The 25,025-nt window shown below is 38.4% G+C and overlaps 1 protein-coding gene across 1 annotated transcript in view; it reads left to right on the forward strand.

Annotated features, from left to right (window-relative positions):
- Window positions 1-25,025, forward strand: part of SLC9A4 (solute carrier family 9 member A4) — a 51,673-nt gene that overhangs the window by 7,169 nt on the left and 19,479 nt on the right. Inside the window, exons 3-6 of the mRNA XM_039840075.1 lie at window positions 18,003-18,262; window positions 19,478-19,695; window positions 22,137-22,339; window positions 22,893-22,979. Coding sequence (XP_039696009.1) covers window positions 18,003-18,262; window positions 19,478-19,695; window positions 22,137-22,339; window positions 22,893-22,979 — 768 coding nt within the window. The remainder of the gene's footprint in view (window positions 1-18,002; window positions 18,263-19,477; window positions 19,696-22,136; window positions 22,340-22,892; window positions 22,980-25,025) is intronic.

Genomic DNA, 25,025 nt, shown 5'->3' on the forward strand with positions numbered 1-25,025 from the left:
AGAAATGTCTTTGGCTGATGGTGGTAGAATATTCTGTACTAGCCATCCCATTGCTCAGTTCCGTTACATTATTACAAACCTTCACCACTTGTTAGCGTATGAGATTTTATATGTATTTTGATGTACTTTTCTTAATTTCGAATTTATATCACACTGCATAATTGATACTGGAATGTATTTGGAGTGCAAAAGAATCAAACAGTGAAAAATTATACAGCATAAAAACAAGAAAGCCTCTATTTGCCCCTCCCCTCATCCTCTATGCAAGAGGCAACCCCTGAGATGAGTCTGGCATTCTCCCTCCCTGTCTTTGTTACATGCACACATATATGGACGTTGATGTAGATATATATTATCTTACATAAATTGGGTGAGATTATATTATTTGTATTGCTTACTTTTAACAAGTCTTAGAATTCTTTCTAGGTCTTTTCAATTGTTACACAGTATTTCATAGATTAAATTTACTATCATTTATTTAACCATTTCCAGATGGATGGATATTCCGATTGTTGCCAACTTTTCACTTAAAAACAACGTCACAACAAGTATTCTTGTTTCTGCAGGCCTCTTTTTGCATTCGTATTTTTATAAGATATATTCTAGGAAGTGAAATTTCTGTGTTCCAAAGTAGGTACATTTAAAGATTTGAAAGATTCTTGTTTTAATCGCCTACTCTTCATCAACTGATGAGGATAGGATTCCCACTCCAGGGTTAGGGAGTGCCACGTGCCACTGGGCAGATGAGATTAGTAATAGTTTGTTAGTCATAGCCTGGCGGGGCAGGGGGTAGTGGGGGATAATGCAATCAGCTTGTTCGAATAAGTCCATGGGCTGTCAGGGGACGGACACCCACTACTCAGGGATAAGCAGGAACCACACCTGATCCTCTTGAGGGTTATTGGTTAGGAGACCTTTATCCATGGGGTCAGATTGAGGAGGGAACTTGCAGTTACGCCATTCAAGACCCTCTAAGTTTTACCAAATGTCAAGGTAGCGCAGAATATTGGACCTTAATTTTAGTCCTTATACCACAGCTGCCTGGATTTTCCAGAAAGTCTCTCTGTGCTTACATTTCCATAGACAGTGTATTGAGTGCATATTTCCTTGGATCCTGTCAATAGGGACGTGTTTTCTTAATGTTTTCCAATTTAATGAGCAAAAAAGGATTACTCATGTTTGTTTTCATTTGCATGATGATATTAAACATCTTTTCAATGATTGTGGATCCTTAATGTCTCTCATGCTGTAAATTGAAAATGCATATCCTTTTAGCATTTCCAGACTTAAAAACAATACAGAACACCCAGTTAAATTGGAATGTCATATAAACTACAAATTTATTTTATAAATATGTCCCAATTATTGTAGGCAAATATTGCATCTTGACAATTTTTCTTGAAGTTGTCTTGTTTATTTTCAATTGATTTGAAGGAACTCATTAAATCATTCAAATTTGAAACTTCTAAATATTGCATAAAAATAAAATATTTTCTCCCATTCTGTCACTTAAATTTCTTATATTATGATATCTATCATTCTATATAAGTTTTAAATTTTTATAAAATCCAACATAACTAAAACACTTTTATTGCCTCTGGGTTTTATAATTTGCTTTTGAAGATTATGCCTAGCCAAAAGATATGCAAATGTCATGTTTAAAAAATTTTCCCCCTTTACAATTAATTATTTACTTGTAACTTAAATAATTTATCTGGCATACAATATTTTATCTGTACAAAAATGTGTTGTATAGAGGGGGGAAAAGCTCTTGAAAAGAAATCCAAGACATTTGAGATGGGTTTGCCAGGTGAAAGAGGCTCACACCTGAAGTCAGAAGTTAATTTATTTATTCAAAATGAGAATCTCTAGCTCTTGAATGAGATACAAGAGTCACCAGGCTTGCGCATACTTTTGATCTCAGTATGTGTCACAAAAAGCCAAGTTGTCAGAAAGTTTCCAGGGAAGCCTGGACCCCAGACTGCCATAGAATTTAGATGTTTATAGTTTCTGAGAGTGTGATCCTCAAGACATGTACTTCAGAGGGCTTGATGAGTATTCAGATGTCCTAAATCCATCCCAGACCTACTACTGGCCTAGACTCTGTGGGAGGGAAGCTTGTGAATCTATGTTTCTAACGAGCTCTTCAGATAACTGCTGCCATTTGAGAACTACCGGTTTATTGCCTTTAGGTTGAGAGAAGCCGATGTATCTGGACCTAAAATGATGATACATCTAGAACAAAGACTGCACACCTGGCCTCAGAATGGGCTAGATTAGTCTCTGAGATCTCCTTCCTCTAACCCATTCTTTCTTTAGATGTTTTCATTGTTACAACAGAGTGAGTGTTCTTAGCTGAGAACCTATTCTATTTTCTAAGGTGGCTCCGTTTCCTAAGGTAGCCATAGTGTATTCATTTCAGTTTATCTCCCAGACATAATGTTATCTCACTTATATCTGAATTCTTTGGGGGTACTTGTTTACTGTGACCCCCACTACTGGCAATGCCATTACAAGTGCTTATCTGTGATAACATCATGCCACCTGTTGGTGGCCCATGCTGAGGTAATTATTCAACTTTTCCTTCATAAATTATTAGAGAATTCTAGAAGCGACTTTCTAAATAAATACCAACTCATTCATTTTCACAATATGCACTCTTTCTTCATCGGGAAGTCCATGATATAATCTCCAAAAACTCTTGCCAAGAAATAGTCTTTATTAATTACTAATAAAAGCATTTGACTCTGCTGCCTCTTTGGTATTGCCTTGAACTTGAGAATCTGACCTCACCCCGGATTTTGTCTTGATTTTCCATCTATAGCCAATCGCAGCTCCGCTTCTGGTTGGGGTTTCTTTGCTAGCAACATTTGTTTGACTTTCCCAAAGTTGAATTGCTTTCACTTGGACATTTTTTTAAATGATAATTTAAAAATAAAATTATAATTTTCAAGTGACCAGAGGATCCTCTGAGGGCACTGCCCTGACCTGTAATGGGCAGAGCTACTGTTGTGTTGGCTCTCAGGAGCCTGCCCACACCTCACTCTTGGGTCACTCTGTGGTCACCCACAGCACAGTGAGTATTAAGTGTGTGCCGGGGCACTTCTGTGTCCCTTCGTGAAACCAGAGAAGCTCCAGGGCCAGATTTAGAAAGCAGTTTGAAAGCAACTGGTATTTAATGCAGTCCAGTCATATTTTGAGCTAAGGACCTTGAACCCACCCTTTCATTGAGGAAGGAGCCTTCTCAAGGGCAGCTGTCACAAGCATGCTGTTTCAGCAGAAAGTCTGAGTCATCTAGAAAGTGACCTGTGATTTGTGGGTTACATGTGACAACTCTATAAACCTTTATCCACTAAAGAGTTGCCTTCTCACTGAAGAGAAGAAGCTGCTCCAGAACTGTCATAATATAGATGAATCCGATTCTCCAGGTCTCTTGTCCCATTTATTTCTCTTCTTTCTGAATACTTTAAGTTATGACTCTTATCACCAGAACATACGCTTAATGGTGGGCAAAAGGAACAGACAAAACTCGAATCACTTTAAAATAGTAAGTGTTAGCCCCAGTTGAAGCTCGTGGCAAAAATCACAGCAGGAAGAGAGGAACCGCTGCTATATCCCAGAAATACATGAGGTCGCCTTTACACTTATTATTTCATTAAATCCTGACATTTTACTATGAGGAATAATTTATACTCCTATTTCCCAGATGAAGAAAATAAGGCAAAGAAAGTTAAAATGAATATGAGGACATACTGGTTGGCCAATGACAGACTGAACATAGGTACTGAGGTCTGTCTCATTCCAGTCTCTTTCCTTTTATTCCTACCATTTGAATTTTTAACTCATGGACTAGGTAGGACAGCAGAGATCCCATGTGTTGCAGATGGGGACACTGCGCTCATGTCCAGTTAGCGGCGAAGCTGGGGTTCTTTCTCCAGATCAGAATCGGCTGGGTTGGCCAACTCCGATGTGTGGCTCCAAGAAATGGTTTGACTATCTTTGTGTCTCATTTCTGAAAAATCGAGGATGATAATATTAGCTCATAGGGTCGCTGGAAAATCTATATTAAGCTCTTGGTACAGTGAGACAGTGAGTGCCCAGCATGTAGTGAGTCCTCAATCTTTGCTGGCTGTTATCTTTTTATTACATCAGTTCTTGGACATGGCACGGTGGTTGGCTTGCTCTTAATAGGCAGTTGGTTTTAAATATGGAACTACCTCATTTATTATGGGCATATGGCTCTTATATTTCTCCTTGCTTTTTCTGGATCAATTTGCTGAATAAGCCGCAAGACGAAGACAGCAAATTTTCTGTAACCTCTCATCCCTCCCCAACTCTCTCTCCCCGACTCTCCCTCCCCCAACTCATCTAAAAGGTCCAAAAGTCCCTAATGGGCCAGGGCCGGGATCTGACCAGGCGGCCTGGCTCCAGAACCTGTCTGCTCCTAACCACTACTCCATACTGTCTCTTCCCCTCTCCTCTCTGCTCCCCGCCTTCTTGTTTCCTGTGTTTCTCTCTTCCCCCTGGGTGATATCATCATTTGACATTCTTGCTTCTGCTGTAGTCCATCCTTGAGGAATGGAGTGAATAACAGTCATAGAAAGATGCAAACTAAAATTTCAGACCTAGGGACAATCACTTTGACAGGCACTGTATGTACTTGTCCTATTTGAGCCTCCTAATGACCAAAGGTGGATGAAATTCTTATCCTCATTTTGTAAAGGGACAGCATGCAGTAGTTAATTGCAGAGAGCCTCTGGACCCAGGCATTGGGGTTCACTTCTCTACTCTGGCCTTTCTTGTCCTTTAAGTCTCTTAGGTGAGTTACAAGATCTCCATGTGCTGAAGTTTCCTCACTGTTGTTTTTATCATAAAGACTATAGGAGAAGTAACTTATTTATTGAATCCGATTTATTCTAGGCAACTCAGTATCCAAAAGATATACTGAAAAGTTGTCCTCTCCCTGCTTTTCCTCAGCTAGCAATCGATAGCGATAGTTTTTTAGCAGAGATCCCTGCACCTTTTATTCAGTGTTGCATTCTTGTTACTGGCTTCAGATCCCAAATTTCCTGACTCCTTTGCCTTCTATTCGTATCATGTTCTCATTCCATTATCAGCCTAACTTTGCTACCTAGTTGCTTGTTGAGCCTCATGCTTTCTCTCCTATCAGCTGCCGCCCGTCAACAGAGGACCCAGCATGTGGCACTGAGCGTTGCAGTAATGTGACACAGGAATGAATCCTGCGTAAAGAGTGAATAAATGAATGAGAGATTAAGTACCAGGGACTAAGAGAGGCTGTGCAGAGACTATGCTTGCTCGGGGGCTGGCCTGCAGCTCTGGTCATCAACTGTGACCATGCTCTTCTCTCCCCAGACCTTGAGAGTGACACTCTGTTTGCATTTGGATTTGTCAGAGAAGCTGTGAGCAAACTGGAATGTTTTCCCTCTGAAAAACTGCCACCACTGAGCTTCAGAACTGCTCTGAGCTAGAGGTGGGATGAAAGCAGCAGCAGGTGGAGGGGAGGGGACAGAAGAGTGCAGCGTCCCTTCCTCCTATGCCTTTGTGGAGCACATGTCCACACTGGCACTGTCTTGAGCTCTGGGAGCGTGAAGATGAACTCTGTGCGTCTGGAATATAAGCGATCACTCAAAAGTGGAAGGACTGTCACTGACCCTTCTGGCTGAGGACAAGTCGATGAGTTCAGAACCAGCTGTCAGAGGGAGCTGCCTTTGATATGAGAAAGATAAAATAAGCTCATAGGAGGGAGAATTTTCCTTCGGCATTTTCTCTAGTTTATATTTTCCTGCTTCAAAGGGGTCCTAGGTCACTCTCAAGTACCCTCCCATTCAGGAGGCAGGAAGTTGTGGCCAAGGGCATAGTGGCCGTATGCCTCAGTTCAAGTCCTGGCTCCGATACTTGCAAGCTGTGCGATGTTAGGGGAGTTACTTAACCTCTCTGGGCCTCGGTTTCCTCTCTATAAAATGGAGATTTGGTTGTGTGAGAGGTAAAGTGAGTATTTCCATATAAAACGTTTAAAATAGCACCTGGCACAGAGTGAGCACAGAATTTTTGATGTTATTAAAACATTGTTTTAAGTATAGTTGATATACAATATTATATTGGTTATATTAGTTTCAGGTGTCCATTTTTATACCTTACAATGTGGTCACCTCACTAATTCTGGTAATTACCTATCACTGTGCAAACTTATCATAATATGGTGTTTACTGTTGTTAATCGAAGTCTAACCTTAATTGAAGTCTACCTATATGAGTGCTTCCGAGCCCCAGAGCACCCCTTACACACTAAGAGATGCCACATCCTCTTGTCTCTCTGTCCGGACTTCTCAGCCTCAGCACTTCCTAGAGAAGGGCTGCATACTGACTTGAACAGACTCTTGAAGGGGGAGTGGTAGGCAGCTTTTTCTTGTCCTCTTCTTCTTCTTTCTTTTCATTTTATCAGGTTCCTAGGATAGGAGGCGAGAGGCTCTAACACCTGTATAAGCAGACAGTTTCTTCTGGCCAAGAATGTAGTGGGCTTAGGTAGAAGGGGGACTTGGTCCTGCAAGCTGTGTGATCTTGAGCAAGTGACCCAATCTTTTTGAGCCTCAGTTTCTCATGTGTATAATTAGAATGGGTAATCTGACCGCTAGGCGTGGTTTTGAGGGCATGTAAAGACACAGACGCCTGGCACATAGTAGGTCGCCCTCCCCGTATTCAAGAGGAGGCTCCACATGAGAAGACCATCCAGTTGGTGTCTGTTGGCAAAGATATGGGGACAAGGCCTAAATCCCAGAGAAATGGCCATGTGGCCTTTCTTGTTTGGTCTCAGGAGCCTGGAGAGTGAACTTTACCTCCAGCAGGGGCTGGGCAAGTGCCCTGAGCTGTGAGGCATTTCCCCCAGGCTGTTTCTGATCCACCATGGGGGTGAGGAGAGCGGGTAGGTGTCTGGTGCCCACCCAGCCCAGGACCCAGACATTTTCCTTCAGACATGTTCTCTCCACCAAATCATTTGGAGTTTTTCCTGATGAGCTCCCCCTCAGCACACACACAGCTGCTGCTGATAGAGCAATATGGTGCTGGCTATGGGGGTTTGTGGGGAGTATGTGTGTGTATCAGATACAACACTCACAAATAGCTTGGGATCCTGCTTGGACCATGTTAAGGAGGTAAGAGAAGCTGGGAGAAGATACCCCCAAACAAGCATCTTGGAGGAGGCAGAGGCTCCCTTACCAGGAGAAGGCAGATCTGACTCCCAAACCTCCTCAGTTGGATGACACCTTTATCTTCTGCATGTCTAGGGTCTAAGCTGCAGACTCCCTTTAACCGGCAGCCTGGCATCTGTCCCTTAGGTGCCAGTTAATCATCAGAGGCAGGATGAAGTAATGCAGGGTCAGAGAGGGACACTTCAATTGTTATTTTACTGGAATTTCTCAAATTTGATGGCTAAGTACTCATTTGGTTCATTTTCTTCTGGTTGAAGAAACAGAATGATTAAAGTTTGAATTAGACAATTTCATTTTTAAGTAGCCTATGCTGTGAGTCTGAGCCCTTTCTGGGTGGTGAGAAGTCACTCCAATTCACAGGTGCCCTTTCTGGGTGGTGAGAAGTCACTCCAATTAAAAGCCTTGCTAGTTATCATGCTGTCCCTTCTTCAGGAGGTAAGGGTGGGCAGCTATGGAAATATATTTGGAAAAGAAACGCTTAGGGAGAAAAGCAAACTCTCTTCTTAAACGTTCAGAAAATAATCAGAATAAACACAGTAAAGCATGCAAAACCAGTTCTTTCAAAGCTGTAAGCATGATACAGGGCTCACCAACTGTGCTAAGTGCCAGGCGTGCAGAGGCAAACGGACATTGTCCTGGCCTTTGAGGAGCCACACCTAGGAACATTTGGCTTATTTATATTCATTTGTAAATCCTTCTCACGCTACAACCACAAACCTGTCTCTTCTGTATTTTCTTATAGCCCTTTCAAGCCATAGAGATTTCCTAGATTATATAATGCATTAATAGAAATCACTGACTTGGAAGAAAAGCCCAGAAGTGCAAACACAGGCAAACATTTCCTAGTTCAGTGGTTTTCAACAGACTCCCCACTGCGAACAACATGTGTGCACACATTCTCAAGGGGATGGTGGGCCGTACTATGGAAAAAATATGTTCAGTATTGAACGCAAAGCCCCATAAGCTGCCTGTTGGGGAAGAAATGGTTGACAAATAAATAGTTTCCCTATAGCTTCCTCAGTGATGATGCGACATGAACAGTATCCAGCAGAACCTGTCATGCAGGCCAGCTCTGTAGCATGACATCCCGGTGATGGGTCAGGGATGAAGTCATTCATTCCGGCTCGAGGCCATGGTCCCCGTCTGTCCCTTCTTACCAGCCAGGATCATGAGAGGAAACCGGGAGATCCTGTAATTCAACTTCTTTATTTTAAAGATGACGTTCAGCCCTGTTGGGTTAAGCCAGAGTTCCCCTGAGTTGGAATCATTCATTTCTTCATTCTTCAGTCATTCATTTGTTCAGAAAAATTATTACTGAGCATCTACTTTCTGTCAGAAATTATTCTTTCCATCATGCCAGAGTGACCTTCTCAGAAAAAGCAAATCACCAAGCTAATCTTCCGTGAATTTAGGTCTACTGGTCACAACTGATGTTTGCTTTGATAATTTAAAAGCTTTAAGGTTAAATCACCTTTAAAGTATTTTTCCTGTCATTTAAGCACACTGACATCGATGGTGAAGGAAAGTCCTGTGGACATTTATTCTAGGTTGGTTTGGGAGTGAGGCAGGGGAAACATTGGTAAACTCTGGGGTACTAGGCTGGGGCAGTTCCTTGGAGAGCCTCATGGGTGAGGAGCAGGTTTTGGTGGAAGGTGGGTGATTACCGTTAGGTTAGTTTTGAACTGCTGAATTTGAGAGACCTACAGGCCATTGAAAAGAATTTTAGAAATAGGTGTCCAGAGCCTGGAGGGAAAGATAGAATGGAGATGCATGTTTCTCAGTCAGTCATTGGCAAATATGCAGTAATTACAGCTATGAAACAGGCAGTCCTCCACTCTACCATTTTTCAGCCTGAGAAGAATTTTCTGACTTTTTAAATTGAAAATGAGTTCCTTACAGGAATGTCTTCGCTTTGCCCTAAGTCAATAGAATCCTGCCATTGACACTTCTCTCCTCTTTATTAAATTTTCCGATGTCAGTTCGGTTTATCTTCTTGGCCACTGTTGTCTGAGGTTATAAGCAGCCAGCGTTCAGTGATATGAACCTCAGGAGAGTCAATAAATCCCATGTTTAATTTCCTGTTCTGGGTTGCAGATCTTCTTTTTCCTGCAGGCTCATGATAAACTTTTACCACTCCCTTAAATAATTTAAATTAGGGGCCTTACCCATAATAAGAGCTATTACTAGAAATAAAACTTCTTATGGCCTTTCTATAAGACAGGACAGATTTTTAATTAGTGAATATTTACCTGTTCTTATTATCCTGCAATGACCTTCCTCCCCTCTCAAGCCGTAAGGTGATCCTTAGTTCAAAATGTCATGTATACCTCATTTTCCTTTTCGGTCTTTGAACCTCCCATGTATGTGGGAGGTCTGTGACTCTCTCATGTATGTGGGTTCCCATACATTTGTATGTACTTAATTTTGGTCATTTCTTCCTGTTACTCTAGCTCAGGTCTATTTGATTATTAGATCAGCTGAAAGACTCTCGAGGGTAGAAGAAAATTTCTTTCTCCCCCTCAGTTATAAGTTTCTTTATTTCATGTGAAGTGTCAAATAATGTTAACCCAAAGTATCCTGTAAAAAGTTAAGAATGTTATATTGTAGAGCACTAGTGAACATAATGCAAAGAGAAATGGCCAAGAATAAAATTAAAATAGAATTCTACAAAGTATTTAAGCAATCAAAATGAATGGAGGAAAGGGAAAAAGGGAGGAAAAAAAAAGTAATAAATTGGTAGATCTAAATCTAACCAGAACAATAATTACGTTAAATGTTAATAGACTAAATGCTTCAATTAAAAGCCAGAGATTCTCAGCCCTGATTATAAAACAACATTTAAATAAAATATATTCTATTTACAAGAAACACATCTTAACTATAAAGACATGGGTAAATTGAAAGTAAATGGATACAAAAAGATCCACTATACAAACCGTAAGCATAAGAATGCTGATGTGATTATAATAATGTTAGTTAAAATAGATATAAAGGTAGAAGTTTTATAGAGATAGAGATATTTCATAATGATAAAAAGTCAATTCATCGAGAATACCTAACAATTATGCATGTGCATGCACCTAATGATAGAGCCACTAAATACATGAAGGAAAAACTGACAAATTTAAAGGAAGAAAATGACAATTCCACCATCATAGCAGGGTTTTAATACTCTTCTCTTAGAAAATGATAGAACAAGTAGGCAAAATATCAGCAAGACATTGAGGATCTAAACACTATCAAATATCACCTTATCCTAATTAATATTTATAGAACACTACCCAACAAGTACAAACCATACATTCCTTTCAAGTGCATATGGTATGTTCATCAAAAATGACCACATATATCGCCATAAAAGAAACCTCAATAAATTTAGAAGATGCATAAGCAATGTATGTTCTTTGTCCCCAACAAAATAAAATTAAAATAAATTACATTAAGACATCTAAGAAAACCCTAGTATTTGGAAACTAAATAGCACAATGCTAAATAATCCACGATTTAAACTAGAAATTACAAAGGAAATTAGAAAATATTTTGAATAAATGTTAATGAAAATACAACATATCATAATTTGTGGGATGCAATTAAAGATGCAGTTAGAGGAAAATGTATAGCTTTAAATACTTATATTAAAGAGTTGAAAGATCTAAAATCAATAACCTAAGGTCCTACTTGAAGAAACTAGAAAAAGTACAGAAAAGTAATCTCTAATTAATAGGAAGGCAATTTCGAAGATAATAATAAATTATAATATTATAATAAATAATAAATTAGGTAAGATATCTTAAAGAAGAAATAGTTATTTTTCATAATATCTTTCAAAAAAAGAAGAGGAGTAATGACTCCAGTTAGAAATTCAGCTGAGGTGGGGTGCAATGCTCAGACGTCAGCTGGGTGTTCTGCAATTCAACTCAATTCTGACATTATCTACCAGGAAATAGCATCAGATTCCACAGGTTAGGGGCTCAGTCCCATAAGACTGACCCTCACTCATTCACTGTTGACCCTCATCTCTTCACTTTGGATGCCAATTGCAAGTGCAGGTTGTCATCCATGCTTTTGATTCAACAACTCTAGACTGGAGGTTCCAACAACTTCCTCTTTGAGAACAATTGATTTTCTAGAGTGGCTCATATAACTCAGAGAAACATTTTACTTACTAGACCACTAGTTTATTATATAAATATGATATGATGTAATATAAATCAGGAATAGCCAAATGGAAGAGATGTGTAGAGTAAGGTATAGGGAAAGGGTGCTAAGCTTCCATATATTTTCCAGGTTCACCAACCTGGAAGCCCTTTGAACCCAGTCATTTTAGGTTTTTATGGAGGCTTCATTACATAAGCTTGATTGATTAAACCATTGGCCGCTGATGATTGATTCATCCTCTAGGCCTTCTTCCCTCGCTGAAAATTAGGGAGTGGGACTGAAAGTTTCAATGCTCCATACCAGTTGGTTTCCTTGAAAACCAGTCCCCATTCTGAAGTACTTTTCCAAAATTACGTTATTAACATAAACCCAGTTGTGGTGAAAAAGGGCTTGTTATGAATAACATTTCACCTTTAGAGCTTTGAAGTGATTTCAGACACTGAGGTTAAGAGACCAATTATTATAACAAAAGACGTCTCCATTGCTCTTACAGCTCAGGAAATTTCATAGGTCTTGGGAACCAGAAGCCCTGGACATAGACAAAATGTATATGAGAAATATATTTTGATCATCTGAATGACCAAATATGTAGCTCTTATAAATCACAGTATCATAAGGAGTGATCATATTCCAACTCATACTTTGAGGCCAGGTTTTACCTGATATCAAAACCAAGCAAAGATAATGCAAAGAAGGAAAACTATAGGCCAATATCTGTCATGGATATAGAACAAAAAATACTGAAAATACTGAAACGAATATTAGCAAGTAAAATTCAACACTATATAACAAGGATAATATATCTTGATCATGTAAGTTATAGAAATGTAAGTTTCTTTAACATTGGGGAAAATCTATCAGTGTAATTCACAATGTAAATAATTAGAATAAAAAATAATAAATGAATATATAAATAGATGGGGAAAATTATTTGATCAAATCCAACACCCATTTATGATAAAAACTACTGGCAAGTTAGGAAGATTAAGTAAATTGTCCAGCTTAATAAAGCATATTTATGAAAAACCTAAAACCAATATCATACTCAAGAGTATCTTAGCACTTCTATTTATTAAGCAAGGAGAAAAAAAAGTAAAGTCAAGATGACTAAGGAAATAGAGCATATGTCTCTATTTGTGGATGACATTATGGTTTATGTAGAAAATCTTCAGAAATAAAACCACTACTAGAATTAATTAGTAAATTTAACAAGGTCACAGGACAAAAACTTAATGTATAAAAATTAATAATACATTAATATAATAGTGGCAAACGACTTTGAATACTAGTGGCAAAAGGACATTTTAAGATTCCATTTATAAGTACAATAAAAACAAAAATACTCAGAAGTAAGTTTAACAAAGATGTTCATGACTTTTGCACTGAAAATTATAGAATATTGCTGATAGGAATTAGAAGACCTAAATAATATCATATTTGTTAATGGAAGACTCAATATTGTTAAGAGATCAGTTGTCTCCCAATTTATCTATATATTCAATAAAATCGCAATCAAAATCCCAGAAGAATTTTTTTTGTAGTAATTGACAAGTTGATACTAAAATGAATTTGGAAGTTTAAATTACTAAAAATACACAAAGCAATTTTTAAAGAGAAGAAGAACAATGATAGAAGATTTATTTGAAGACTTGCTATGATGCAACAATAATTGCAATAAAGCAATAAAATCACAGTGTTGGTTAAACAATATGTATGACTTCATGGAGAACAGAGAGTCAGAAATAGACTTATACATATATGGTCAATTGATTTTTGGCACAGGTACCAAGGCAATTCAATAGAAAAAGAAAGCATGGTGCTAAAGTAACTTGATATCCAAGTAGAAAAATATAAAAATTGTTGCAAACTAAATAAAAAACTTACCACAAAGTGTAAAAGCTAAAATTATAAATCTTCTGGGAGAAAACATAGGAAAAAATATTTATGACCTTGGAGTAAGCAAAGAACAGGAAAAGAGCACAAACAACAAGAAGAAAAAAAGTAATATATTGGATTTTATCAAAAGAACAAATTTTGCTCTTTGAAATACTATTAAATAAACAAAAAAGCAAGCCAAAGAATGGGAGAAAGTATTCACTATACATATATCTCACAAAAGACTTACCTCTACGATATATAAAAAATTTTGTTATTTAGTAAGAACATAAAGAACTCAAAAAGGGGTAAAAGATTTGATCAGATACAACATAAGATATGATATGTACAAGTGGTCAGTAAGCACGTGATATTATGCTCATCTTTAGTAGTGAGGAAACGCAAAATAAAATTCCAGTGAAATACTATTACACACTTATTAGAGTGGCTAGAATTAAAAAGACTGAGAATATCAAGTGTTGACAAGGATATTGAGCAACTGAAATTCTCATGCATTTCTGGTGGGAACAGAAAATGATCTAATGACTGGAAAATAATTTGGCAGTTGCTATAGACTGAATGTTTGCATCCCCCCAAATTCATATGTTGAAACCTAATTCTCAAATGATTGTATTTGGAGGTAGGGCCCTTTGGAGATGATTGGGTTATAAGAGTGGAGCCCTCATCAATGAAATTAATGCACTCATAAAAGAGATCCTCCTTGCCCTGAGAGCTCCTTTACCCGCTTCTGCCATGTGAGAACTCAGTGAGAAGACAGTTGTCTAAGAATAAGAAAATGAGCTTTTACCAGACACTGACTCTGCTGGTGCCTTGATCTTGGACTCACCAGCCTCCAGAACAGAGAGAAATAAATTTCTGTTGTTTATAAGCCACCCAATCTACGATATCCTGTCATAAGAGTCCAAATCGACTAAGACAGATGTTTCTTAAAGTTTTAGCTTTATTTATCATATCACTTAGCTATTCTACTCCTATGTATATATCCAAGAGAAATGAAAACATAAGTCTACACAAAAGACTTAAGGATGCTCATAACAGTAATATTCCAAGAGCAAAAAGTGGGTGGTAGGGGGTGCAGAAACTAATGTCCACCAATGTCATCTAAGTGATAAGATAAAAAAAAGTGTGCTGTAGCCACATAATAAAATACTACTCAGTAATAAAAAAGGAATGAACCACTGCTAACTGTAACAACATGGATAACTGCCCAAAACACTATACTCAGTTAAAGAAGCCAGATATAAAAGAATGCATGCTTTATTATTCAATTCTATAAAATACAAATTAATCTATAATGATAATAATAGATCAGTGGTTTCCTGGGGTCAGGATGGACTTTAAAAGAAGAATGAAGAATCTTTCTGAGTTCATGGAATTGTTCTAGATCTTAACTGAGGTGATGATTTTAAGAGTGTTTACAATGGTCAGAATTCATTTTTTTAGATGCAGCTTAGCATATGTAAATTATTCCTTAAAAAAGTTGATAAAGAAAAAAATAATCATCACATTTAAATCAACTCTCCACTTCTATTAGGCCTTGGTTGGTGGGCTGGCATCTTTAGTTATTATTCTGAAACAAATATTATCCATCAATGTAATTCATGCTGAAAAAGCTTTGCAAACATCTACAGTGATATCTGTTAAAGGGTTGCCATTATTATGATCTTGGAAGACTTGGTGAGCTTCTTAAATGTAATGCTAAAGGATCATGTCCTGAGATACCACCTCTAAATATTTTTTTTTTACCACACCACTTCTGACACCAAACATGTGGTTGTATTTTCCCATATCAACCAATTCTCCAACCAACCAGACACCAACATGGTATCCTCCAATTCAATTCAATTCTGACAGTTAACTTCCCAGAAGTAGCACAGACCCCCACAGACTGCCCTTATTTCAGACACCAATTACATGTCTTGGCCACCCATACTTCTGACTGACTGATTATAAAACCGGGGGTTCCCACAACCCTTTCTTCAAGTTCGATAATTTGCTAGAACAGTTAATAGTATTCAGGAAAACAGCTTATATCCTATAATATATATATATGTGATGAAACTCAGGAACAGCCTGAGGCACATAGGGCAATGTATGGGGGAAGGGGACAGAGTTTCTGTGCTCTCTTCAATCATACCACACTCCCAACACCAACCTGGAAGCTTTCCAAAACCCATCTTTTGGGGTTTTTACAGAAGTTCTATTATAAAAGCATGACTGATTAAATCATTGGTCCTTGGTTACCGAACTCAATTTCCAGCTCACCTCCTCTCCCTGAGGTCAGGGGCAGGGGTGAAGGGTGTGAGACTGAAAGTTACAACCCTCTTGTCAAGTAATTGGTTCTTCTGGCAATCAGCTCCCATCCTTAAGCTATCTGGGGCCTAGCCAGTCACCTCATTATCATAAACTCAGATATGATTGAAAAGGTCTCATTATGAATAACAGAAGACACTCCTCTCGTCCCATCACTCAGAAAATTACAAGGTTTTTAAGAACTCTGTGTCAAGAGACCAAGACAAAATACATATTTTTTATTATAGCACCTTCACACCGAGTGAAAAGAGTAAATCTAATCTGATTTTCCATTAGTGATGTGGACATGTTTGATATTTAGCCTTGGCTGTTTTTCCCTCCAATATGTAAAAAATACACACACATTGCTGTGATTTAAAATGAGTCCAAAGAAAATCTTTTACAACTATAATGACATCCAGAGCCCGGTAATTTGAAAGATAAGAATTATTTTTCATGTAGTCATATGGATTGTGTCTGTAAATGTAGTCTTCCTAATTATATGTACTACTTTAGCCTCTTAAACTGCTCTGGCATCTTCTGGGCAGGGCATACTAGCATCCAGAGATAGGGCTGGCCCGATTGGCTTTCCCAGGCCCTTGGAACAGACTGGGTAGCTTCTTAAACTCTGGAGAGCTATGCAAAAGAGTCTTTGTGGCAACAAAATGCAAATATTTGAGTATCAATCGTATTCTCTGAGTTTTCTCTGGGTTTGAAAGTCAAATAAATTCCCAGGTCCCATCTTAATGCGTCCAGACCTGCCTTTTTGGGGTCTTGGAATGTGAGCGCAATCTCAAAGGCACAACACCCTGGGCTCCTGACACCCATATGTGGCTTGCTCCGAGGTCAGGCAAAAGGTGATGTTGGATTAAATAAACACAATGAGTTGGGGTACGACCACTAAGTTTCTTTGAGATTCAATCTGGAGCCATAGGTCACCATTTTTTTTTGATGCAACCAAGATTTTTCTTGAAATATGGCTTCATTTTGCTTAAATAAAATACACCAATATTATACCAGTTTTATAAAATATAGTTGACACACAGACAGATCAGTGACCCTATTTCCTTGAGCTTTAGCTTCTGCTCCCTCTCTGATTTTTTCATTTGTCTTAGTATAGAAAAACAGGGCAAATAAGTGTGTGCTATGGTTTCTCGGGACCCTTCAGGGCCTGATATTCTCAAAGGTCTTCATTTTCTGCAGAGATCTTACTTTCCTTGTTTTATGTTTCTCATTAACTTTGTGGCAGCTGCCACTTTGCAGAAGATTGGTCTCAGTTCTGCATTTGCCAAGTGACATAAAATAGTGATATACAGATTGTTGCAAATTCACAGAAATGTTGAAATAAGTAGAGAAACAGTAGGAACAATGAGAGGATACACATCACATAGGCAAGACTTGTTTGGGGAGTCCAGTGAGATGTACATGGAAAATGTAGTTCATGGAGTCTAGTCAGGAAAAAGAAACCACGCAGTAAGTTAAACAGAGATATTTTAATAATTTTAATATCAAAATTATTAACTATAATAAAGGAATAGCTATAAGATGGTATATACTATACCATCTATGGTAAACTAGGGCTCAGGGACAGCCTGAAAAGGACATACTTGGAAAGGGTTCAGCACTCACTGGAGAAGGTGTGGATGGACCATTGGACAGCAGAGAGGCTGGCGGGCATAGCCAGACTGGAGCCGGTCTGGAGGGCAGACAGGGAGCACTCAGTAGGGCCCCAGACGTGCAGTAGGATCCTGGGCTCAGGAGTGGGCAAAAGACCTTCAGAGGAGCACACTGCCTGGTGGGTGTGGCTTAGATAGGTTGGGTGATTCAGGTAGACCCTTGGGCCACAGGCATGCTGCACATGGGCCATGCTGGGGCTTTTTTCCCCTATGTGTCACCAGGCCAAAGATATAAAGTCACAGAGGGACCACTTTCAGGTCCTGTGGCCCTGGTAGGATCCACCAGAAGTTCTCACACCCACATGGCCACATGGAAGTTGCAGGAAGTCCCTTTCTCCTGCAATGTCCCTTCAGCGCCCTCTACTGAGAGAACTTAACATGGTGATCACCTTAAAGGAGAAATATTTAAAAGAATTCCATTAGTTCTTTTAAGTATTATAGAACCCATATTGGTGGGTACTTTCAGAGTTGAGAGAAAATAAATGGATAATAACACAGAGAGCTTAGCAAAGAGACTAGCACATAGTAGGTGCTCAGTGATTGAAAGCTGTGAGTATGACACTTATGTAGCAAGACCAAATACATTTAAATTAGTTGGAATACATTTATCATATTTATTGCCATGTCATTTATTGCTGTGTATTATTTAACTAGACACAAAGTTAAGAATCTGTGTGTAAAATCTTTCTCATTTCTAATTCACGTTTCTTTTCTTTTCTTTTTTTTTCTTTCTTTTTCACTTTTCTTTTGTCCAGGTCTTATACAACATATTAATTGCCTTCACAAAGATGCATAAATTTGAAGCCATAGAACCTGTCGACATTTTGGCTGGATGTTCTCGATTCATTATTGTGGGGCTTGGGGGAACATTCTTCGGCATTATTTTTGGATTCATTTCTGCGTTTACCACACGTTTCACTCAGAATATCTCTGCAATTGAACCGCTGATTGTCTTCATGTTCAGCTATTTGTCTTACTTAGCTGCTGAGACGCTCTATCTGTCTGGCATCCTGGCGTGAGTACAAACCAAAGACCAACTCTCATAGTGATGACAGAGGGTTTAGGACCACATCTTGTGGACCAGCATCTGGAAAAGACCCAACAGCTGATGCTAATTCTCAAAAGTGTTGCAGAATTCAGGTTTTTTAAACGTCTGTAAAATCTGATACAGGCCTTTTGCCAAACAAATGTTCTCTCCATCATTTGTTTTTGCTCTCTTCGTGTGATTTGCCTAAGGAGAGCATAGCAATTGTAAGGTCATTTTAGAATGCTCAGAAAAGCTGCAACAGAGAAAAGCTGGGAGAAGTTCAAGGTTAAAGTCTCATCTTAGTAATTTTTTTTTCTTTGAAAAATTCATTATCTTAAAATTAAAAGGAAATGTGCTACGAGGGACTGTCATTGCTGGGCATTGCCTTTTGTTATTTTTTTCAAAACACATCGTAGCTCCAGGACTTGACAGTGTAGAATAAAACCAGGTAAATGAGATAAGACTAGGCATCCAGATTTATTTTTCCTAATAAAAATATTTTAAAAAATATTTACATCATATTGATCTTGAAATGAGGCTTCATAATTTGGCTTATTATACCTGATCATGTTGTTTTCTCTATGACATTGCCTCATATGCAGCTCCTCAGGAAAAAGTAGTTAATTTTATTGTAGAGATACTTATTCTAATTAAATATAATAGTGTAAAATCCAAACACTCATTTTTTCCCACCTTAAGAATGATCAAAACAACTACGACTTGCTAAGTGGATCTAGAACAGAAACGTTTTAAATAAAAAAAATTCTCATTAAATGATTGTAAGAAATATTGCTCAGGTGAGGCAGATGAAGGGCCTTGTTGAATTATTCTTTCTAGGTAATCGCATGGATTTGTTGGGGTTTGAGGCAGAGTGGAGTAGAGAGTAAGAGGGGGATTGACAAAGCGCTTGATAAAGCAGGGCCAGGTAGAAACACTTCAGCTTTTGGTTTGTGCCTAAATTGCCTGCCATTGGTTGTGGGAAAACCACACTCACCTCCTTCCCTACTACATTCGACTTATGCAAACCCCTTGGGAAGGGAGAAGAAGAAAGAAAATCTGTGGAAAATCTTCCGCCAAAGAGGGGACAGAGAAGATGTTCTCTGTGGATAAGAACAGAATTTGTGTATCTGTGGCATCACCAACAGGGAGGGTTTTTCAGGGACGGGCATAATTTCTCTCTGAGACTATCTGCTCCTCTTGCAGAATCACGGCCTGCGCAGTGACAATGAAAAAGTATGTGGAAGAAAACGTGTCCCAGACTTCCTACACGACCATCAAGTATTTCATGAAGATGCTGAGCAGCGTCAGCGAGACCCTGATCTTCATCTTCATGGGCGTGTCCACCGTTGGGAAGAACCATGAGTGGAACTGGGCCTTTGTCTGCTTCACCCTGGCCTTCTGCCAGATCTGGCGAGCCATCAGTAAGAGAAAGCAGGGCCCCCAACAGTCTCCTGCCCCCTGCTTTTTAAATTTTTCTTATTCCTTTCTACCATGTAAAGGCCTAAGTAGTGAGGTGATACTAACTGGTTTTACTGGTTAGGCGGGTATGGGCACCTTGTAGCAACAAGAAATGTTCTGTTTACTCTTTCAATCAGTCAAAGTCATTAGTGGCTGATAAGCAAAGCTAGAGAAAGGAGTTTTTTTTTTAATCGAAGAGAGAACTTTCACATCTACACATTTAAATATAGCAGTAAATTTATCCTTTGCTCTTCACTTCTTTGCCAATTTTTTCCCTCTTGCACTTTAAATCAGATATGGGTTATACATTGCAGGCATTTACATTTTTGTTACAGGAAAGTGAGATGTCACAAATCGTATTCTATGTGTATCGTTAAAAAAAAAAAACATTTCCCTAAATAATACAGGTGATTTCAGTTGAGAGTGGAGTGTGATGTACAGAAAACCAAAAACTAGGAAGTGAATAATTATTTTTGAGACGTGCTTAGTATTAATTAGTAAAGGTGACTCTATAATGTAACTGGCATCACCCCTATAAAATATGCCTAAATTAAAATTGAGATGTCTGGAATAATAGCTGCTGATTTATCTTGTATGTTTATGTTTCTGGAGCTAGAAAAAAAACATTAAGTATTGAACTACAATATATATGTTTCCTTTTGATTAGAAGCAATTATAGGTTAAACTAATTTAGACTAATACTTGAGGCATGTTTTTAAATGACTTTGATCAATATTGTCAAACCAATTACTCAAAGAGAAATTAGGAGAAACAGCTGAGAACTTAACTTGAGCATATCGATTCTAAATAAATTTGGGATGGGTTTTAGGATCTAGGAAAGAATAAGAAAAGTGCAGAAATATTAAATAGTTCATAAAACTAAATCTGAATGCATGTGCCCGTTGGGTCCTCAACGGAAAAAGGAATTATGGAAACTATTATAGAAATTTATAATCTTACATCAAATCTTGACACTACTACTAAGTAGCTACTTGAACTTGGACAGATATTTAAGTACTCAAAATCTTCTTCCTCAACCACAAAATGGTGAGTGTGGACAAATTTCTTAGGTCCTTTTTAATCCTAGAACTATAGTGGTCCACAGGAGATTAAAGCTAATTTCAAGAGAAATTAGAGCCTCAGCTCAGCCAAAAGAAGAGAAATCATCTAGAAAAGGAGTAATATTGTGGATCCCTCAACACTGCTGACACTTGGCCACCATCTAGCCCAACTTCTTTGTCTAGTTGAAGAAACTGGTAGGACAGTCACTGAGAGAATGGCTGACTTGGCTGCGTCACAATGAGGGGCAAGGCCAGTATCATAATCTGGTTCCCCCACTCCTAGCCTTTTCTTTTCCTAGCATGACTCATGGTAGCTACTCATTGTAGTTCACTCATGAAAGTTTATAACATAGAAGGCCCTGCTTTATGTAACTTATAGATATTAAATTTATTTAAACTTTATATCCACCTTCTGAGATAAATAGGATCATTACCTTTGTTAAGCAGGTGAGGAGACTTAGTACTTGATAAAATTAAGAACCTGCCTGAGGTCACATGACTAGTACGTGGTGGAGACAGGACGAAAACACAAAATGAAAAAATGTAACTGTCTCTTGTGCTATCAATGTGCCTATAATCAAGGTTGCTTGCTATGAAGTCTGTGTGATTAGAAGTCACACGAAACCGAGAGCTTTATTATTCTACAGTGAAACCTCTTCTTTAATTAGTCAGAGCTTTAGTGAAGGAACCTTTCCCACCACAAACCACTGTGTTGGCAGTAGCTAGGCCATGTGGGCCACTTGGGGATAGAAAACCAGTGTGGTAGAAAACACCTCTGTGTTTTAAACAAGCTCTTCTACCCTCCCCCTTCCACTTACTGACAGCAAGAAGCCCTCCCTTTGGGTTCTTGCCAGAATCCTTTCTTGTCTGCACTGAACCTCAAAATGAACCAAATCAACCACAAAAGATTTACTCACCCTGCAGAGACCACAGTCACCGAGAGGGCTCCTCTCATGTTGAAAATTATGCACCACCCTTGATTACTCAGCGAGAACATGATATAATCAAAATCTTTTTATCCTCAAGGCAATACCCTCATTTTGAAAGGCAAAAATTATGGGTATAGATTAAAAATATATGCCATTTCTTATATCAAAAAGTATTAAGATTTTATTACTTTAAATACACACTCATAGAAGTTATCAAGCTGAGGCACTACTATCTTACAACTAGTCAAAAAATGAAAAAATTTTGTGAGATATGCTGTTTGGGATGGGTAATCACAAGCATGAGGGAATTAGTGTGCCTCATTTTGAGGGCATGTGCACACGAATGGGGTCACTAGCATTGTGTGTCTACTAATTCCTGACCCTCTGCTCTAATACGTATTTCCCCCTTTCTAGGTGTATTTGTTCTCTTCTATGTCAGTAACCAGTTTCGGACTTTTCCTTTCTCCATCAAGGACCAGTTCATCATTTTCTACAGTGGTGTTCGAGGAGCTGGAAGTTTTTCACTGGCGTTTTTGCTTCCTCTGTCTCTTTTTCCTAGGAAGAAAATGTTTGTTACTGCTACTCTAATAATTACATACTTTACTGTATTTATTCAGGTTGGTAGATTTCTTTCATATTTGAAATAGGTAGATTCTTTTAGGATCATGTATTATATTGGTATAATACCAAAAAGGGGACACTGTTTGATTTTAAGATATGTGCTCAATACTCAAACTAAATCCCCAAATATTTCTAGATCATGTTTGTGGTCATCCTTTAATCTGCCTTTTAATCAATAAAACATATTAATCAAATTATTCCTGGGTAACAGGTGAAGATAGCTACTCTACTGTGAGTTACTGAAAATGAGATTCCAATTGGTACTAGATAGCACAGTTTTTGTTTTAGTGGGAATTATCTCTCAGCAAACTGATAGGTTATCTTAAGAGCTAAAACTAAATTCCTGCATTAAAATACAGACATAATGCTTATTTTTATTGCAGAATTTAAAAGAATTAAATAAGATCTGAAATAAACACTGACGCATTTGTCCAGTGGAAACTAACACAAAACAAAGACATAAAAATTGGAAGCTCTGATAGTTTTGCAAATGAATTTGCTCTTTATAATGACAATCTTTACTACAACAAATTATTATTTGTGATCTAGGGAATCACAATTGGCCCTCTGGTCAGGTACCTGGATGTTAAAAAGACCAATAAAAAAGAATCCATCAACGAAGAGCTTCATATCCGTGTAAGTTATCTCATTGTCATTTCTTTCTGGAGTTTCTAGGGATGTATCTGTTTTCTTGCTTCTAGAGGCTGCTAGCCTTCCTTGGTTCATAGGCCCCTTTCATCTTCATAGCTGACAATGGCCGATAAGGTCTTTCTCGGGATGCATCACTCTGATACTGACTCTTCTGCCTTCATCTTCCATATTAAAGACCTTTATGCTTATATTGAGTCCATGTGAATAATTTAGGATAATCTCTCTATTTTAAGGGATTAGCAACCCTAAGCCCATCTGCTATCTTAATTCTTTGCATATAAACTGGCCTTGTGCATCTCTGGGGCCCATTATTCTGCCTACCGCAGTCTGCCCTCAAAGATTCATGTATATCCCATGTACTGCATACATTAGCCCTATCCTATCATCCCCCGAAGGTTCAATTTATTATAGTATCAACTCAAGGACCAAAAATCTCATCTAAATCTTATTGGTTCAAAAGTTTCAAACCTTACCATCTCAATCATCTAAGTCAGGGATGGGTGATGCCCTAGGATTAATTCATCCTAAGGCATAGCTCCTCTCCCATTCTGAACCTGTGAAACTCAAGCAACAAGTTATCTGCTCCCAAAATACACTAGTAAGACAGTCACAAGATAGCAGCTATAGATATTCACTTTCCAAAAGGAGAGAAGTGGGGAATGGAAAGCAAAAAGGAATCATCTATCTCTAGCAAATTTCCCAGTCCATCTGGGAAAACTATTTGATTTCAAGGCCTGGGAACAAATTCTGTGATTCTTTGTTCCACATTTTTGTCTCTCAATTCTACCCTCTGAGTCATACTTCCTTTTTCATGAAAGGCAGCGTATTTGATCAGCCTGTTTCTTGCCTGTAAAGTTTTGGGGGTCCAACAGCCTTGTTTTGTTTTGTTTAGTCTTTTCTCTCTCCTTTTCAGTCCAAGCTGGCAATATTTCTGGGATGGAAAGCGGAATCAGTTAAAGATCTATACTAAGAGCTTTGTTGCAAGGAACTGGCTTACCTACTGTGGGGGCTGGCTCAGCAAATGCAAATCTGTAGGACAAGCCACCGAGAAGGGCAGACTGGAACTCTCAGGCTGTAACTGTCATGCACAAGTGAAAACCTCAATTCTACTCCTCAAGCCTTCACCTGATCAAGTCAAACCCATTCTAGATAATTCTAACTGATGTGGCCTTCAGTCACACCTACAAAATGCCTTCACGGCCACATCTAGATCTGTGCTAATGATAACCAGTGACTGGTTTAGCCAAGTTGACACCTCAAGAAACTATCCCAAAGACTAATGTTCAGAGTTGTCCTACTTGATTCTAAAATCATGGTTCCAATGAAACATGAGATCCTCTGCCTTTTCTGAACTTTTATTTAAGAAGGGCTAAAGATGTCCACTACTTGCGTAGACAAGGCCTAGTGGCCATTTGCAGTGAAAACATCCAACTCTGACAGACGGCAGTGAAGTGAGCATGGTTTCTAGCTGTTTGTTTTGTTTACGTTCAGCACTGTATTGAGCAAATGTCATTCTGTTTGGCTCCAGGGAATCTAAATGAGAACTGATGTGAAGGAGGTATGGGGAGAGAGACTTTGGCTCTGTTAATGAAGATCATTCTGACAACTGTTTTTTGTATGGCACCCAAAGGTGAAATGGATATGTGCAAGTGGTCGGGAACACTTGACAGAGTTGTATGGGTGGTTGAAGCTTTGAGAGAGTGATTGGCCCAGATAATTTTTAGGTTTCTTTCATCCCTGAGAGTCCATGATTCTAATGCTGAAGAAACTGCCAAAGTCTTTCAAAATAAGCCCCGAATTTCATTGTCAAAGTCACTTGAGGAAATAAAGGAATTAAATTCCTGAAAACCCAAACCATCTTTCAAGGCCATTTGAAAATATTCAACAGATGAGGATAAGGGGTGAGGATTACCTACTGTGGGGTGAGGATAAAATAAATAATACTTTAACCTGATTGAAGATTTTTGTCTCTATCTTTATGCCCTCTGCTCATTACATTGAGAAATTAGATGTTATACCTCAGACAATAGA

Source organism: Pteropus medius, unplaced genomic scaffold, assembly GCF_902729225.1.
Source record: "Pteropus medius unplaced genomic scaffold, Ma_sr-lr_union100, whole genome shotgun sequence".
NCBI classification, from domain to species: Eukaryota; Metazoa; Chordata; class Mammalia; order Chiroptera; family Pteropodidae; genus Pteropus; species Pteropus medius.